Source organism: Micropterus salmoides, unplaced genomic scaffold (assembly GCF_014851395.1).
Source record: "Micropterus salmoides isolate LMB-PRFRI ecotype aquatic unplaced genomic scaffold, ASM1485139v1 Ms_hic_scaffold_2, whole genome shotgun sequence".
Lineage (NCBI taxonomy): Eukaryota > Metazoa > Chordata > Actinopteri > Centrarchiformes > Centrarchidae > Micropterus > Micropterus salmoides.
In genome coordinates, this window is record NW_024041150.1 from 23,675,771 (window position 1) to 23,695,791 (window position 20,021).

Here is a 20,021-nt window from a genome sequence, read left to right on the forward strand (position 1 = left end):
GACTCTCATTTGTACGTAGAAACAACCTTGAGAACATTGAGTTATTATCATGCAACAAGATAATGGCCAGTTATCTCCTGTTGTGGTTAAAGGAACTTTCAATTTAGGATAAATAGCCCCTGCAAGAGGATAATATAGCAGAAGACAAGTGAGGCGTACACATGCTGTTAAAAGTCACAATTCTCTGTTATGCATAATTCAACACTTTATTTAATTGGCATTGGTCAGTTTTTGACACAGTATATTTTTTGTAACACATAGTTTATTTCACCATCTGAAGTCTTGAAAGATTTATACCACTGTGATAATGTGTGCATTCGAGGTGAAATGGTTGTTCCTCGTCCTTTTTTTAAAGTCTTAGTGAAAAGACCCTTCTTCACCAGTGTACTACATTTACGCGACTTACAATTGCTATTTACGGTCGCACGCCTCTGGCAACTAGGGGCTAAGTGTCTTGCTCAGGAACACATTGGTGGGTCACAGTGGGGAGTTGAACCTGGGTCTCCCACACCGAAGCTATGCATCTTATCCACTGCTCCATCACCCTGCTACTAGTCTAGTTTCTTTATAAATGAAAGTGATTGGGGTGCCCCGGTAGCTCACCTTACCACATTTCTGGCCTGGGTCCTTTGCTGCCCCCGTCTCTCTCTCTCTCTCTCTCTCTCTCTCTCTCTCTCCCCCAGTCTTTCCTGTCTCTACTGTGACTAAAGCAGAAATGCTGAAAAAACATCAACATGACAGTGAAAGAAAGTATGTAACTATAACCCTTCAAACTTCTTTGCCTCCGTGCTGCTACCAGCAATCAATATAATGTATATCCATATATATATATAATAAAAGTATAGATAGCATGGTTAGCATGCCCATTTAAACAGCACGGAGTCTGAATACCCCGCGACCCTGTACACAGCATAAGCGGTTGACGATGGATGGATGGATGGATGGATAGAGTCTGAATAAATAGTATGACAGATGCGAACACATGAATATGACATGCTGTTAAACACACACGTGCACTTAGCAGTATGTATGTTTATATGCAAGGGAATGTATGCACACACATGCTGCATTGCTTACCTGTAGACTGTGGTCCATCACAGGGGGCCATAAATTAATGAAAGTCCAAGGCAGAGACCACCCACAGAGGCAGAGCACATTGTGAGGATGTATTCCCTTTGACCTGAAAGCTTCCCCTGTTGAATAAATCATGACAAAGTGTACCAGCTTCACACTAGATTTTCTTTTTTATCTTTTATTCTGCCCATCCTCTGAATATGCCCTTGAGAAACTACAGAAAAGACGAGAGAGAAAAAAACATGGGACACATCACTACAGGAGGTAGTGTGAAATCATTGTTTCCATGGAAATGGCAGGCAACAGTAAGACCATTATCAATTCTGAGGTATTGACTCTCATTCACTGGTGATATTTAACCTTCATAGATGAATAGGACGTCATGCGTGCAGAGGAATTGTTAAAGCCGCCTCGTTCACCAAATTACGATTGATGTCTTTATCATTTGGAGACTGGCCTAACTGCAGCTTGCAAATTACTTTACTTGGCCTCATCTATCAGGGTATTGAAGTTGGTCATTGGTTTACAATTTGTGTGTGTAGGGGGGAAGAGTTCTGGATGAGAAATACAACTACAGTTATCTAGTTTAGTTTGTTGTTTTGAGAAATTGCATAATCAGTAAGTAAGTCTTTCAGGAAGATTATTTGTTTAGAAAAGAATATAAGTTTAAATTCAGAAGATAAAATCAACAGGACTGACATATTATTGCTATCTTATGTTACCTTGTGTTCATGTCAAATGAAACCATTATGAATCTGTGAACTTTTCTCCAACACCAGCTGTTGGCAAAGAACAAATCCAACTAAAAGCAGATCAGCTCCAAACCCCGCCAGTCCATACTCGCTGTTGTGGCGTACACACCAGGCTGACATATCCTTTCTCTGCTGGGCCCTGTTGATTTGTCATTTTGACTCCCAACACCGGCACATCCATTTTAGTGTAAAACGACCTGTCCAGAGCCACCCTCTCAGCAGAACGCAAGAGATGCTCGGAGACAAAAGCAGAATGGTCATTGAATTGCGAGGTGAGGCAAAGGCTGGATGAGGCAGTGGTTTCCCTTTGTTGTGGCTAAACAGAACAGAAGGGGTCCAGATGAAAATCTGTCACAGCGCGTAGATGTGGGGAACTCAATCTCTCGTGAAGTGGGACAGAATAGCCGGGGCAGCTTTTTGTTGTGGGTTAGTAAATGCACGTTTAGAACCCAACCCAGAGTGCTTGGTGGTATTCTTTGGCTCATTTTAAAATGACTGCTGGCCTGTGACCATACCGGACATAATCACACACCTCAATGAAAGCAGCTCCTGAAATACACGCGACGACACGCAATTACACAATAGGCCACCTGCCACTTCCACTACCAACTCATCGTGTTATAATGAGTTTAATGATTGAAAAACAACTTTGCACGTACAAACATAACAACATATTGTTTTGCATGAAAACACAATTAACCTGATCAGCACATGCAAAACAAGTCAGAGGACAAGTGACGGTACACCTTTAACATGTTTAATTATAAAAACATCCAGGTTTCCCGAGATTGCTTTTCTTTGTGCACACTAGATGAAATTAGAATTTCACCTTAGAGGTACAGCTCCATATAAACAGTGCCAAGATTAATATGAACACAGCACAGTCTCTTATCTCGCCAGTGCTGGAGTATGCCAGCTCATTCAACAGATTTGATTACTCCTTAGTTTACATTTCCCTCACCCGTGTTTGCTTCCCCAGCTATCAAGCCGCCACTGTGTGTTGGTGAACTGATGTTATGTACAGAAAGCCATGCACACCAAAGCTGTTCCCAGGTAATGAACAAGAGATGCAGGCCCAGGTATTGCACAATCACGTAATGTTCCCATTTCCGTCTTTTTGATGGGGGATGTGGACCAAGGCCAAAATAATTAGACCCACACTGACAGTGTGCTTGGGTATACACGGTGGAGCGTAAAAGCTCTTATTTTTGGTTTTGTTTGTTTCCGAGTTCCTGTGGCTTTTTGAAAGAGAAGCATGTTTGTTCAGAGATAAGCTGAGGTTGCTGTGCCGTTCGTCCTCCTTATCTCTGATTCATAAGCCAGATGGGTCCTCTTCTTCCCCTGTTTTCTCCTTCTGTTTGTTCTTTGCCTTATGATTTGAGTTCTCCTCCTCCTCTTCTTCTCTTTCCTCCTCTGCTCTTTTAACTTATGTTTCTATTCTCTATCCACTACTGCTCTGCTTTCTTCTCTTATTTGTTTTTAGTGACTTCTCTAAGCGACTGTGTATTCTTCTCCTCCATCTTGTTTTCCCTCAACTTATTCTCATCTCCTCTTCACTTTACTGCTACTTCTGTACCCCGTGAATGACACCGCCATGCACCGTAAAAAACCCAAACAGAGAGAGTTTTATCTCTGAAGGGAGTTTTGGACCCAGGAATGAAAGGTCCTTCCAACTGATACCTACTCCTTCATAAACATCTACTGTATGTTATAAGTGATGAAGACACACAAGGTAACTGACACACATAGGCAACCGATCAACCATCACACCATGTGTACCCAAAGCTTGCACATCAAGCTGTGAGTACCGAAATTTAGGTAACCAACTAGGCGGTACATTGGTAAATTGTTTTGCAGTTCGGGGGTCTCAGTTGCACTTTATCAAGGATCACTCTGCTAATTATTATAGTGGTACCTCTCTAAATAAGCAGTGCTAACACAGCCTGATGTCGGCGTGAGTGTGTGTGTATACTGGGAAGTATCAGTCTACATATCACGGAGTGTATTCATAGCGGTTTGTCGCACCCTCCTTTAATTGGATGTTTGAACGTACCCATTTATCCACAGAAGGGCACCTAATTAGGGTCCTTTGACATTAGACACAGCTTTTGCAGCTGTGGCGGGGGTCTAGATTTTAGCCGGGCTTCCCATAGCTAGGCTTAATTGACTATTATGATTTCGGTTGAGAGAATGTGTTCCACGGTGCTGTGAACAGATATCACCTGCAAAATGTACTTGTGCTTAAGTTTTGTTGATTTTGCATCAACTTGATTACTTTTTATGGGTGGCTGAACACTTGCGCCAGCTGTGGTCAGCCTTCCTGCTCATGATGTTACACAGAGGCACATTTAAGTGCTATTTGCAAAGGTTTTGAATCCTTCCAGAACAGTATGAGAAAAGGCACTGCACCTCATGGATGTATGTATGTACCTTGCATTTTCAGAAACTAGAAAAGTGTTTTGAAAAGGTTTTCTGCTGGTTAAACTTAAAGCTGCTCTAAGCAATATTTATGTGGTAACATTGTATGACTTGACTGTTTAATATGAAAATAGGCAACTGGTTGCTAACTTGTTCACCGTGATAAATTTGTAAGGCAATAAGTTGTCAGTATTATGCCCAAAAACCTCCCACAATTATTCAGGTTTAAGATCAAGGTCACAAAAACACAGATAACAAATGGCAAGCCAATAATGTGTATTTTCTTAATGGGTCCTAACATTTTGAGGTTTTTCTGTTTTTAACAGAGGATCCAGAACACAACAGACACACTGTTGGATTTAACTGGAAGGAACATGACGGACTTCTTGGTCAAGACTTTTGAACACTACGGTAAAACAAGGTAACACGTCAGCGTGAATGTTGTCAAGATCAACATCCAATCCAGTGGATTTTTTTTTCCATATGCTGCAGCATTTAAGTGCTTTTTGAATCCGGGTATCAAAGTGCATTCACGTATCTGGTAGCACTTCAGAGACTAGTGACTTTCCTCAGGCGCTTTTTGTTTTGACACAAAGAGAGCCAAATTACTACCTGGGCTGCTGTTGTGGTGTTGGTGCATCCACTTTCAGAAGGTCAGCTGAGTGTAAAATGAATGAAAGGACAAAACCCTACATGCTGTGCTTCCATTTCCATCCCTACATGTTATGCAGTTGTCATCATTTGACAAATCCTGCTGGGCTACCCTTTGATATGCTTCTCTTAACCTGTCATTTTACTGTATGAAAACATTCAGAGAAAACTCTCAGTGAGAGATATGATTAATTATAAACATTAGGTTGATGTGTTTGTTCAACCCTATGAATGTTTGGTCATTTTTATAGAACATATTGTTCATGTCTGTATTTCCACAGTAATATCTGCTTTTACTGTTTATCTGTATCTTGTGTGTGGCTATGCGTAGAAAGTGTAAAAATGCGTGTGTATCCTTGGCATTACTCATATGCTCTAACTTCCACTTGAACCTTCCTCTCTTTATGTTTTTTTCTGCCACTTCAGGTACGGAGGGATCTCTGTCGGAGCGGTCAACTCACAAGTCCTTCTGACTGAGGGAGCAATTGAAGTTGCATTCAGTGATCTTAAAGACCTGTTCAGTTCATTTCAGGTTCGTAATAAATATTGGCATTCACAGAGTCAAACCTGTTGATACCACATGATTATTTGAATGGACCAGAGGCAACTCCAAAGACCCCTGAAGTCTTTGTGATGCCCGTGTTGATCCTTAAGTCTGAGCTTTGTTAAATATTGTCAAATGGGTCCTATTATCTGAAGCCGCTGACAGAAGTTTTTGAGTTTGATATATCAAAACATCCACATTTTAGCAAAATGTCATCTCTCAACCAAGAAAATACAACTTTTACAGTATGAGGTTTTAAAATTTTAATTTTAGTTTTTCAGTCATGCCAGTGGCACTAGGGATGTCAGTCTGTCGGTCAGTCTGTAGGTCGGGCCCTACTTTGGTCCAAACTGATATATCTCAACACGTGTTGGGTGGATCGCCATGACATTTTACACAATGGGCCTGTGAGGAGGAATCCTAATTACTTTGGTGAGCCAGCATGCTAACTTATTGAACTAAGATGTGTTAGCATTTAGCCTAACGCAACACCGTGTCTAAGTACAGCCCCACAGAGGTGTGGCTGTAGAATCTTAGTATTTTTTAATGTACTGCAAATTGTTGTTGGATGTGTCTGTATGGCTCCATCCAGATATTGTTTTGTGATGTTACAGTATGTTTGCACTGAACTTCTTGTTCTACCTGGCGCTGCTTTGACACACATTAACCTACATAAATATAGGAATCAAACTTGGAGCCGTTGTACCTGTTGTTTTGTAACTCCTTCAACAATGTTTAGACGAGACTTGTGACTGAAGAAGTGGTTCAGAATCCGCTTTTCTCCTGTCAAGGCAGTGGTTTGCCAGTCGTCTTTTGAGTAAGCGGCTTCTAATTGGAGCATGGCATTCTTTGTTCTTTGTTAGCTTTGTACCTTGGGTACAGAAGATGTTATTTATCGGGGACCTTTGGACCCCGTGGAATTCTTGTCTGATTGAGAGAGAAGAATGAAAGCAAAGATGAGGAGGTTTAGATTCTTTAAATCCACTTTGTTGAGTGTCCTTGGCAACAAGCTGTGATTGTCTGTGCATTGCTATGAATATATCGAGGAATCTAGGCCTTCACTGCACAGGAACATGCATTCACACAAAACCGTGCAAACCTTTTCACTTTCGAATGTATTTAACGTAATCTACTTCATCTAGCGCAATCCAATTCATGTGGAAACATTGCATACACTTTTACTCTAGCAGTGTTTCCTGAACTTTATACCAACTCACTTGTCCCCTCCTTGCATCTCTCTCTCAGCCTCTCTGCACACAGTCTCTCATTAACATTTCAAACTTTGGATGTTCAAACTGCTTTGAGATCAGCACATTGCTTCGCCCTCCGGCGTCTCCGGTCTCATCTCTTCCCAGGCTCCCTCCTCTGTCTCCGGGATCTCGACGCTAATGTGACTTTAATTCGTGCAGCGGCGGTGATGTAACCCTAATGGCCGGGCATTAGCCGTCCCAGCTCTGCATTCCTTGTTATTAAAGTGCTACACTGTCCTTGGGAAATGTCTGGGTCTCTGCTGCTCGGCAGGCATTGTGATGTGAGACGTTAACGGGAAGTAGCTTGTTTTTGCACTCAGAGCCACCTGCGCAGACTGGGAAGTGGGCTTTGAAATTTCTGTTTAATTGCATTTCTTTTTGTCTAGCAGGTAGAAATAGGGTTCGGTGTTGCAAGAAATGACGGGAACGATGAGAACAAGAAAGCATACGTGCTGGAAATTGTTTAAGTCAGAAAATGCATCTCAGATGGCATAGCGTCTTACGTAAATGGTTTTAATGTGTCTATATTTCCCTGAAATGTTTATTAAACCTTCTCAAACAACATTTGTTTGATAATTTATATGATTCAGAGAAATAAGCCCTTGATTTAACAAACCATGAACCAAGTTCTCAATATACTCTCTCTCTCACACACACACACACACACACACACACACACATATTAACACACTGTCCCACATACCAAGTGACCACACTGTCACACAGGCCATTTGACCACTGAACTGTGCAGGCCACTTTGGAATACTCGCCAAAAAAAGTCCCCACACACTCGAGTGGCTTTATTGCTGTGTCGTTAGCCATGACACTGGCAGGTCCACTGGCCAAACCAGCCTTGTCATTGTCCTTGAGCAGGGAGGAGTTTGTCAAGGATTAGACCCAGGCAGCTGCTGGCCCACTTCTCATCTCGTTTCAGCCACCGCTAATCCTCAGGATGGCCGCCCATTGGCGCTGCCCGTTGCTGCTTGGCATGATGCAAACCGGAGTGAAGTAAAAACACATAATACCATAAAGATTTCCCTGCTTTTGCTGGAGGAAGCATTACGGACAAGAGTAGGAGTCCTGTTCTCTGCCCGGTGTATGAATAGGTAATGACTTGGAACTGAGGGGATGTTATTTAACACAAACACTCCTGTCAGCATAGATGGGGGCGTTTTTTTTTCTTTCACACTGTGATATGAAAAGAGATCAAGAGTGCATGCTGCGTTATTGAAATGATGCGTAAACATATTGTTATGCCAAAGGAGCAGACCTGATATATGGCACAGCAAAAAAAAAGGGAATGCTCTGAATACATTCTTGAAATGTTTCCAAATTTCTCACAATGTGGTGTAGGATTGGCTGAGTGAAGGATTGTGGGATAGAAAAAGTAAGAAGGATCCTCAGTCCCTTGTCCTTAGGTAACTGTGTGGGGGGGCTTGAGATTTCTGTCTATTTCTTTCCACACTCCCTTTTTCAGAGCCAACAAGCACTTGCAATTGAGTACGCACTTGCATTCTTGGGATGTCTTTCTTGATTTTTCTCTTCTTATTTTTTCTACCCCCCACCTCTCTCCCCAGTTGTCACCTGCACTTTTCCTCCACCGACCTCCCCTCACTCCACGCCACATCCCCATTCCCCCTTTCTCTCCTCTGCTGTAGTCCTATGATGAAGACAGGTCCAACAGGAGGTCCATTTGCATTTATATCACACATGTAATGTGCTCAGTGCTGGGCTGAACACCACAGTATCGACATGACACTTTGGAAATGCATGCCTGTCATCTCAAGCCCTCATCCCAAGGCTCATTTCACATGAGACATGAGTGGAGTAGAGCGGATTTTTAATGCAACCTGTCCAGTCTACCCTCCGACATTTTCATCTCCCACCTCACAACAAAACCCAGCAGACGCCTTATACTCTTCTTTTTTTGCTGTTATTTTCATTTCAATCTGTTTATGAAACACTTTGCACACCAGTCATACTACTTACATCTGATTGGTACATTAGGAAATGAGGCAATTTCTGCCACTTGTGCATCTTCCTTTCATGTTCATCTTCTCATGATTTTAATTATTTCACACTATTTAATAAAACAGAAATGTCAGAAGAGGAACAAACTCGCAAGTAGCCAAAATAACAGAGGGCACATTACAAGTCTGTAAGTGGCTCAGCACACCCAAATGCTCTCCGGAAGTCTTAATTCTTGTCTCCCTCTGTCTCATGATTTGCATTTCAAAGAGCAGTAGTGGTGTTCCAAGTGTATCCAATTAAGTCTCCAACTCAGTATTTTTTTTTTTTTTTCTTGTTTTCCTCATCTTCATTAGGATAATGTGACTGATCAGATCTTCCAGAAGGCTAAGACGCTGCTGAAGAAGCTGGGAACCAGGGACAACGTGAAGGTATTACATTAATTGCCTTGTTTCCCTTTGCTTTCCTGTTTGATTCAATGAGATGACAGTTATCATTAAACTGGTGAAATAAGGCGGGGACAGTTTGGATTTTTTGGGTTATGGGTAGATTGTAATAAAGCTAGGGTATGGCACGATGGATGGAAGTCAATAATGTAATTACTACGGTATGTCCTTACTGATTGCAGAGAGTGCAAAAGGGAGAGCAATGGAATCATTAAAAGCCATTTTTGTATTAAATACAATAAGTTCAAGCCTAACAGCAATAAATAAAGGTAATGTGCATTCACGTATTTCATTGTATAATTAATTAAAATGCAGTCTCAAAGGTAAGTATATAGTTTAAGTTAACTACATCAGTGTTGGAAGAACTACTCGCATATTTTAGTTAAGTGGAAGTACCAATACAAGAATCTAAAAGTACTGCACTGCAAGGAGGTTTGCAAATCCTGTATTCATATTTCTATATATCCACGCAAATGTTGCATCCGGTCTTAATGGGGTGAGTAAAAGTACAGTACTATCAGCAAAAGTTTGTGAGTAGCATTTTTACTGTTGTAGCTGGTTCTGATGGAGCTAGTTTCAACTACTTTATATATACAGTAGTATATAAAGTAGTTATATGGATAGTTTACACCACTGGTTCCCAACCGAAGGGATCGCAAGATAAATCGGAAGGGAAAAGTTCTACACAAATCTTTTATTTTTACAATTTCATGTACTTCTTTCTTTTTTTGGATCATTTTACCTCTTTATGCCTCAAGCAGTTATTCAAATGAAACCGTGTGACAAGTTAAGAGAAAGGTCTCTTTGGTAAAACTGCAAACAACTCAGAATCCTAAAATGTGACCCAAGGGCCCCAGCTAGATGCAAACAGCGCGTGGATTTTGTTTTATAAACTTATTACATGATTGCTTTATGTAAAATCCTAATCTGGAAACTAGTAACGATAGCTGTGGAATTAACGTAGCGGAGTAAAAAGTAAAGGTGACACAGTGCAAGTTAAGTACAGTACTTGTGAAATTCTACTTAGTTTCCACCACAGGACCACATTTGTATTTAATATTGAAGTTAATATCTCATGCAAATATCTCACTCTAGAGATTTGCTCCTCAAAACAAGCTTGTGTTTAAAGTTTCAGAAGTGGAAATGCAAATGTGACTTGTCTTCATACATACTCTCATATTCTCCACTCCCTCTGAATCACCCTCATGTGTTTAGCAGACAAGCTTGTACTTTTTGTTATCTGTTATCTTGACAACATCAAATGATATTTAAGCTGCCGAACTTTCAGAATCTACAGGATGAAGGAAATATAATAGTGAAAGTAATATCAATTATTCTGTGTGCCTGAGCGAGAACAGAGAAGAGGAAGAGAGCCACAAACAGACAAAAAGAGACAAGAGCATGTGTGTACACCCACATCTGTGTGTGAGTGTGTGCTCACATTTCTCCATATCCTCCTCTGTGACGCTGTGTTGTGTTGGACTGACACTCAAACACCATCCACTCTTAATTAGCGCTGCACTATCAGCGGGAGTCCTCTCCCACTCTCTTTCATCCATTATTTTTCTTCTACACCCCAGCAGTCACAGACTCAGGCAATCACTTACATTTAAAAGAAAGTGGGAAAGAATGTTTTTTTTACTCTGTATCTGCAGCTAGCATGCAGTCAATGCAGGCCTTTATCTTTTATTAAATGAAAAAGTAATGTTTGTCAGCTCTATTGCTTATTCTTATAGGACAGTATGTAGCCCCGAAAAATCTTTGAGAGATTATTTGACCCTTCTCCTCGGAGTGCCTTTTGTGCAGTGAGTGGACAAAAATCAATTGTTCTTTCTTACTGTATTCTAGACACAATATATGTAAACACATGCAGATATAAACACACACAAAAATAAACATTCGATATATTCACAACAGCTAAATGTGACATATCAGCTGTTGCGGAACAGCTAGCACACAGATTATGTTTTGTACCTTTCTTTGCTACTTTTCTGGGTGGTTAGCTTGTTAACAAAGCTAAAATAAAGACAGTAATATCCTTTAGTAAACTGGGATGAAACATGCAGTGCGAAAAGTGTGACGGGACAGGGCAAGTACAAAAGTCTTGCTAAAGTTTAAAGTTTGCTAAAGTTATTAATTTCAGAATAAAAGTATTTCATCAGCAACCGGTGCACACTATATCTGTTTGAAATATTTCTCCTTTTATAACCTGCATGTTAAATCTTTTTCTATTATTTGTCAACGACCAAATGTATCAACCGTGGCGGATGTAGTTGCTAGGAGACATTTATAGCAACTGCAAAGCCTCTACATGCTGCTACACTGCTACCTGGTGCTAATGCCTGTCTCTGACCCGGCAGGTGTGGTTCTACAACCAGGCCTGGCACGGCATGGTGTCCTTCATCAGTGTGGCCAACAACGCCATCCTGAGGGGAAATCTGCCGGCAGGACAGGAACCCCGCCAGTACGGCATCTCTGTGTCCAATCACCCCCTCAACCTCACCAAGGAGCAGCTCTCGTATATTGCCATGTGAGTCATCAGTCCAAAAAAAGGGGGTTAAAGGGTAAATGCTGCCATCTTTTAGCAAAGGTAAAAGCAAAAGTGAAAATCCCTTGCTGTTAGTCATCATTAAATCCTATGTGTCACATAGTGGTCCAGGTCAGAAAAAAACAAAGCAGAAACATGACCTCTCAAATGTAAAATATAGTGTTATTTACAAATGCAATCAAGCTGGTTAGCACAAAATGCTGACATCATACTGTATGTACAACTTTACATTTCAAATCCATATGGATGACACATTTGCACGGTGTGTTGAGGCTGTAAACACTTGCTCTATAGTGTTTACAGCACCAGCTGCAATTATTTTAGAAAACCACATCTGCAAGCCTTATCTGCAGTTTTCTCCTTGGAATTTCAACATCTCTTGTTGGAAGGCATGGCTTTTGATTTTCTCACAATGCATCATGAGCTGCAGAAGAGAGAGACTGATGGTGACTGGGGAGCTGAGAGAGATAACGCAGAGTGAGAGGGACAGAGCAGTGGAGTGGGAGAAAGAAAAGCGGAGACAAAGGGACAACAGATGAGTAAGAGACAATACAATAGAAAGTTCAAGACAGATAGATAGATGAGGATTTGTTTGAGTATGCACAGATTTGGAGGCCCGTGGGAGCCCCTACCGAGGATATACCATTTTTTCCTCATGCCTTATCCGAGGGCTAGCAAGTGAGCAGATCCCCATGAGAGTGAGAGATTAATGACGTGCTAAATCACAACATATGGATCGAACTGCTCTCTGTGTACCGTGATTTTGAGCTGGTGTGTATTCCTCAGCCTTATCTATTGTTCATATTTTGCATTTTTTCAGTTTTCAGAGACATCAACGTGATCAACACTTTCAATGGAAAGCAGTACGGGAATGCATAATGCATAGTAACAGTTTTATTCCACACTCTGCCGCTGCCCCAGCCTCAGTCAGGTATTTATGTAGTGATCAGGTGCTGACGAAAGAGTTAGAGTGTGAGACTGTGCCAGGGTTAGGCGATAATTACGATGGCCTGCTTATGGTAGATTCAGAATAAGCCTTTTTTCCTCTCTACCTCTCTGTTGCAGAGACTGACAACTATAATTTCTGAGCTATGATTTCCAAATTAGCTTGGACATTCCTTCATTGTTGAAAAAGTGTGCAGGTTGTAGACAAGAAATTATGGAGGGTGGGGGCGGGGCTCACTGAGATAATGACTAAGCACTAGTGGATTAGCTTAAAGATACACAATGTGTAATGAGAAAATTATAAATAGACTCATCACCCTACTCAGCCCTACAGAGTTTTTAGCTTTCTTAGCTTGTTGTCTTGATTTTAAGACCTGCAAATTATATTCTTATCAACTGCATTTTCAGCAGTGGCAGGCAAATGTGTGAAAAAGCTCTAATACAACAACTCTACACAGTGAGATTAGCAGACCCAAATGAACACTGTCAGAGTTGATTTTAACACTTTTAAGTGTCTCTATGGCTCCACACCACAGACTGTTAATTTAACTATGTTTGACTCTTTTTGGAGTTTAATTTAACATGAACAAGTGTTAGTTCTTCCCAAACCTTTTCGTTGGACAATAACTCTCTCAGAGGATCTTTTGTTAACTACACAAGTGTTAGCCCCATTACATTTTGAAGGTGAATATAGCTCTTTTATATTCCTAAAAAATACTTGGAACATGAAGTTTGCAAAATAAAGGTTGTTTGGTGTTTAAAACATTTATTTTAATACTTGCACCTCAAGAAATTTGAAATTACATTAAAAAATGGAACAGAATAAACAGCTTAGCATGCTAACCACTAGCTTGTTAAACAGGTGTTAGGGTTGCTAGTAACAGTGTGGCTCACCATTAAAATGACCAGGTGCCAGTAGAGAAATATCAATATAAAATATAACATTAACAAATACCACTTAATTTAAGGTGACCAAATATTTTAAATGAAAACCGGGGACATTTTTGGTTTGGTGGTCAGTATGTCATTAAAAAATATCATGTTATTAAACATGAAATAAAAAAGGGGGAACAATTTTCGTTTTATAATCTGTCAAATATTACTCTTCTGAATGAAATAAAGTAATTTTGAGGCATAATCTACCTTTCTGTTAATAAGTGGAATACTGCATTACATGGGTTGTATTGGCCATTTAAAGGTATTTTAACAGGTAAAAAGGTCTGGATTGGTTGGTACACAGCAAGTTAAATAATGTAGAGTCATAAGGATTATTGCAAAAGAGATCTTGTCTTTATTTTATATATAACTAAGCAGTAAGTCATGTTAATTATAGTCTTCTTTTCGTATTCCAAATATAAACAAGGATATTAGACATAGGCCTGCCAAACACATAATCCATCTGCAACAACAGATTTCTATTATTGCCTCACGTAAATGTCATGCCTGGTTACGCTATAAACTGCAAACGCTTCTTTGGCCACAACTGCGATTATTCTGTTAAAAGAAATATATATAATAGAAGTATCACAAAGACATACCTTTGCTATACCACGGACATAAAGTGATGTTTATTTGCACGTTGTGTCTGTTTGATCCAGATAAAATCAGCTGCAGACATAAAGAGACTGGGCGATACAGCTTAAACATGCTGGGCGTGCTCCCGCGGACGAGAATCAGTTTTCTGCGGACTATCACTTTTTAGCACGACACCTGTATGCTCTGCTGTCCAGTCTTTTTGGCCACGTTAAATCTGATTTCAGGTCTGTTAACACCTTATACAATCTATGATTAAAAATGGGGGCATTTCCGGGGACAGCTCCAGACGGGGACAGGCCACCCGGAAAACGGGGACGTCTGCTCACCCCAACTTAATTCTTTGATTACATGTCAGATGATCTTATCAGCTTTTTCTGCTGGTCCCCAATTGGCCAAAAAACAAAACAAATAAACAAAAACAATGCAGCTTATAGCACACTTATTTTGTGTGCATAATTCAGTAATTGTTGTTTGAAGGGGAATAACATTGCGCGGTGAACATGGCAGGAAAGGTGCTGGGTTTAATCGTAGCTATTAGATTGATTCATTCACAGAAAACATTAGCATAATGGTCTCAGAACTCAAAGTTGAACTCAAAAAGCAATTTAAATGAAAGTTGATAAATGGTGTAATTTAAGGTAAAGTGCCCACATTTTTTTATTTTTATTCTCAAAGTCAATTTGCTGTGCGTACCTGTCAGTGTGGTTGTGATGTCAACTGTAATTTGCTTGTCAACAGCCCAAGTAAAGTAACTGTATTACAGAGAGCTAAGAAAGCCAGCACCTGCCACCAATAACCAACAGTGTCTCCCTGTCCTGTAAAAACAATCTGAAATGTAAGGGAACATCAGCCTCTAAAATGAATTGATATTTCTCATAGACACCTCCTTGATGTCATTGAGAGACAATTTGTAGAGCTGTTCCACTAATAATAATTCATCACTAATGACTTGTTCCCTCCACAGGTTTTGGACACCAAAATTGCACTGCACTGTCTAATTTGAAGTGACACTCCCCTCTCACGCACTTCCCAACCAATTTCAATGCAAGCAATGTCATGAGCCACAAAATTGTGAAAGTACGCAGTTGGAAAGGACGGCGATGCTTACACCCATCGAAATTACCACTTCACTCACGCGAGGTCTCTGTGCTTCATTTGCGTTGACTCGAAAATAGGGCCCACCAATTTTCTCAGCCGTCTACAGAAATGTCAGACTTTGGCACCATTTCATTATGGAAATATATGTATCACTTTTCAGTTGCTGGGGAATATCAATGTGATGACTGACAAAAACTTGTGTTCTTGCCACCGTGTTAAAATTGATGTGTAATTTAGTTGCAATCAACAAATTAATATTTCTGATTCGTGCGTGCTATTTGTGCACCCAATTCAGCTGCCAAATCCTTTGTCATTTTCTCCTATCACAATTAATACGGTTCTTTACATTATTAACAAAAGGCTGCATAATACAAATAACAAACCTGAATGTTGTGCCTTGAGCTTCAGATTTGATAATTATCTCATGCTTTCAACCCCCCTACACTTTAACATTTTGGCTGTGCCCCGCAGCACTTGTCATTAAAAAGAAAAAAAAAAAAACCTAAAGGAAAACAATACATCCTGTAAAGCTTTACTCCCACTGCTCATCTTTCTTGCTCTTCTATTATTAGTTAATTAGCAGATTGCTTGTCCTCTTCTTCACAGCAATTAGCCAGCTTCAAGCATTCAGGGTTAGATCATTTACAGCTTTGTCCCCTACATTATCTCCCCACCCAACCAGAGCACACAGCCCTTGAAACCTGTTGAAATGTGGGCCTGCACCCACCGCCTTGAATGGTTTTATTTATGTGTTCTAATTGCATCTGGTTGGCGATGATAAATACAGCCATGTAGCCACACGGGGTGACTTATTTAATATGCTAATTACACAACAGGAAGTCTTGTGAGAGATTATCGCGGGCCGAGGGTAAGGATGACGAGGGGGGTTAAAAGAATACACCGCAATCTTCTCCAGTGCTGATTGAGCAGACACAACGAGGGGAGGTTTTCAAATCTCTGAATGGCATAAATGAAGACATACGACGGTGAAATGAAGGTCAATGTCTTGTAGGAGAAAGGCACAATTTGTTTCTAACATGAAAAGAGGAGACTCTTACACATGAGAAGTCTGGTCAAGATTTTAAAATGTGCTCCTCTGCTCTCCTTTTGACTGGGTTGCCAAGAGACCAACAGGAGCTATGAATTGAAGGTGAACCTAGCGTAATGGCCTATCAAAGGCTAATGATCTTTAAAAGCTTTTTTATTATGTTCAAAGAGCATTGTCAGTGCTTTCCATTAATGTATATAATGCTAGTCCAATTAGGTCATCAGTACTAACAAGCACACGTCTGAAACATCAGTTATGCAGATTACTTCAGAAGGTGTAATGTAATTTGTTTAAATGCATCCTAACATGGCAAAGTAATAAATGTTGTGCGCTTATTGCATTACAGGAAATGAGCCAAATGCTGCCTCAGCATTGTTTAAGTGTCATCTGGCTCATTTCAAGCAACAAGAGAACCAACCACAGACCTGTTCTCTTTTCTCTGAATCTCTCGACTTTATTTCAGTCAAAATGTCTTCACAATGACAAAATCTTGCATACGCGTTTTCCACAGCACAGTGCTGAGTATGCTGTCTGTTTCTACTATTCTCATTGACGTCCGTGTAATATTTTTAGCCTTTTTTGGGGGAATGGCGGCAGAAGACATAAATATGGATGCTGTGGTACATAGCAAGGACTAGTGCCCAGTGAAATGGAAAATCAAGTGAGCCAGTATTCCCTCAGAAATAACGTTTAAATACAACAAACATCCCGCTCAAACTTTAATCAGTTTCTTGGAAGCATGAGACCATTTCCACTGAGCTAAAGTTCTGCATTTTCATAAAGATATCTCATATTCCAATTTGTGTGGTGTTTTTTTTAACAGTTTTATCTAAAGCACCTTACAGTACCCTGAAGGAAGGGCTTACATGTTTTAGCATATCTAGCTTAGCTCTCCAGTCAATGTCCTGTTTTCTGTGTTCCACTCAATCACAGGGCCACAACCTCTACTGATGTGGTGGTGTCCATCTGCGTTATCTTTGCCATGTCCTTCATCCCTGCCAGCTTTGTCCTCTTCCTCATCCAAGAGAGGGTGACCAAAGCCAAGCATCTGCAATTTGTCAGTGGAGTAAACCCGGCTGTCTACTGGTTGGCCAATTTTGCCTGGGACATGGTAAGTACCAGCTTTATCATGTTGCTGTGTCACCTCTTAATTGACCATTCTTGAGGTGCAATTTAGCATTGCTGCTGCTTTACATACTGAATGGAATCTAGGTAAAAAGTAGTCCACAGACATGCACTATTATTTGATTCATCCAACTCAGGCTTAAGTGCCTCATTTTACCATAGTTGGTTTCTTCTGCTACCCTGAAGAATGTTTTTCCACCTAAGGCCTTTTTGTAAAAAAAAGAGAAAAAATCCATCCACTATAATTGATAATGTAGCTTTGCACTGCTGGCTTGCAGGAAAGCTTCACCTGAGCAACACTTATTGTCTGAGGTGCAATTATCGATACAGGCTGCCCCCGTTGGTTACGCTCAACAGGCTTACTGGCAGTTCCCCTTAGGCATAATGGAAGTAAACATTTTATCAGGTACCTTTGGTAAAGAAATGGCATCAGGATGCTCATTATAGTGGATAAATGCTGTCTGAGTGGAAGAGGCCTGCAGTTCTTTGCATTAGCATGTATGCTCTGTCAGCAATAGGGATATTACAGGGAATCCAGATTGAAAGCTCTTTGTCATGTGCAAACAAACATCAGTGTCACTGTAACATGATAAATTCTGTTTATTTTATCTATAGTAACGTAATTTATTCACCAGTGGAAAACTGTGGATTTGTTTTATTAAAGAGCTCTGCAGCTGAAAGGAATATTTAACCTACAAGTAAAACCTACAACCTTCTATTGACATTGACTTCATTTAAGGAAATATTAAATAAATGTTGGTCTCTTGGTTGAACATTTTATAAAAACCCTTGTAGACTTGTTCTTGTTCAGTGTGTCGTCGAGCGACCACTTGCCTCAAACAGGAGAGAATCGGATGGGTCTGTTATTCACTGAATTAATTAGAAAATTAAAGATGGGTATTTTTAAGAGCTAATTAAAATAAAGTAATCTACAGATTTCATAATTACAAATTTTTTCAGTTTGTCTGAAAAATATGATAAATACAATTTCAAAAGAAAGCTTTATATGTTGTCACTAAGGCCCTAAAGAGCAATATCTTAACCATGCACTGGCCCCTATACTTCTGATGGGGTTAGCTGCTCATTTTTTTGTTTATGTTTGCTTTGACAGTGTAACTACATCATCCCATGTTTGATTGTGATTGGGATCTTCCTCAGCTTTCAGCAAAAAGCCTATGTTTCACCTGCTAACCTGCCTGCTTTGATTCTGCTGCTTATTCTGTATGGGTAAGTAAATCAAAAAGTCAGTACTTCCAGTATTCCCCTGAGTTATTTCTGGTCAAATTGTTTACTCTTTCAAGTACGGCAATACCTGGGGTACAAGCAGCACTTCATTTTGTTTAGTGGCCATCGTGAATGTCTTTTCTACCACTCTAACAAGTTTTGAAGAAAAAATGGCATAGTGGTTGTCCCTACGCTGGAAATGAGCATTATGATCCCACATGGTGAAAGTTGCTTGATTGTGCAACGTGTGCTGCTTATGTTTTCTTGTCGGCGTATATACATCCGTTTGGACATTTAAGGAGCAAAAAAAAAGATTTATTTTAGTTAGAAGACCATCACCACCAATCAAATACCGACAGCAAGCAATTATCGTACTTTTCCAGGTATTAGAGGTTCCTGGTTGACAAGATTATGTCTTTATAGTTCAGCATTTATTTAAATTCTGCTAACTAAATTGGCCACTGCTGTCACATAACCGCTGGTGTTGAGTTGAATGAGGATGGTCTGCTGAAAGTAAATCCTCAGGTGATCTTTTAAATTCGGTACTTTTCTATTTTGTCTTAAACTATACAGCAGTGTTGTTGAATCAGGTCGTGGGACCCTTGTTTGCCCTGTCTGTCTGTTTTGTGTGACAGTGTCTTGTGTTTTTTCTGCAGCTGGTCCATCACCCCCATGATGTACCCCGCCTCCTTCATCTTCAGCGTGCCCAGCACAGCCTACGTGGTGCTGACCTGCATCAACCTCTTCATTGGTATTAACGGCAGCGTGGCCACCTTTGTTATGGAGCTCTTTGATGATGATGTAAGTGGCATTCACATGCAAACACACACACACATATTGTGGATTGGATGGAAAAAATAGGAGACTGCACAGTTACAGACATTCAGGTTCCCATAGCTGCATAAAAAATATATTTGGAAGCTATAGCAGTGGATGGCTAATTAAGACTTGAATCATAGATAAACGCTCTGTGTTTTGAAAGCAAAGGCTTCCATTCGCATGTGGGTGGAATGTGTACCCACCTGGTTTAACTTTTAATATACAGTATTTCCTTTATCCTCTCAAGGATTTTTCAAAGGAGTTTTTTCCCCCCTATTCTCTTTAATGTTTAATAGTTTGGTGAGAATTGAGTCTTCGGAGAACTTTACTCATCCATCTTTCACCAAGTATTCATTTTAACTGCAAGCTGATTCAGTCTCAGGGGAATCAAAAAGACAAAGACACCAAAAAAAGAACTGCATAAGAAATGGAGAGCTTAGGAGGAGAGAGAGAGAGAGAGAGAGAGAGAGAGAGATGTTGAGTATCAGTCGTTTTACTTTTGATTATATTTTAAATCACATTTCATAAAAACAAAAGAGAGAAATTGGCCTATTCTGACTGTACAATTTGTGCAA

At 40.2% G+C, this 20,021-nt stretch overlaps 1 protein-coding gene across 2 annotated transcripts in view; it reads left to right on the forward strand.

The window, feature by feature from the left end:
* The window catches only part of LOC119911855 (phospholipid-transporting ATPase ABCA1-like), a 172,056-nt gene that overhangs the window by 109,656 nt on the left and 42,379 nt on the right, over nucleotides 1-20,021 (forward strand). For both annotated transcript variants that reach the window (XM_038730823.1, XM_038730824.1), the window contains exons 33-39: nucleotides 4,571-4,665; nucleotides 5,322-5,427; nucleotides 9,014-9,088; nucleotides 11,464-11,633; nucleotides 17,212-17,389; nucleotides 18,515-18,630; nucleotides 19,284-19,428. In XM_038730823.1, coding sequence (XP_038586751.1) covers nucleotides 4,571-4,665; nucleotides 5,322-5,427; nucleotides 9,014-9,088; nucleotides 11,464-11,633; nucleotides 17,212-17,389; nucleotides 18,515-18,630; nucleotides 19,284-19,428 — 885 coding nt within the window. The remainder of the gene's footprint in view (nucleotides 1-4,570; nucleotides 4,666-5,321; nucleotides 5,428-9,013; nucleotides 9,089-11,463; nucleotides 11,634-17,211; nucleotides 17,390-18,514; nucleotides 18,631-19,283; nucleotides 19,429-20,021) is intronic.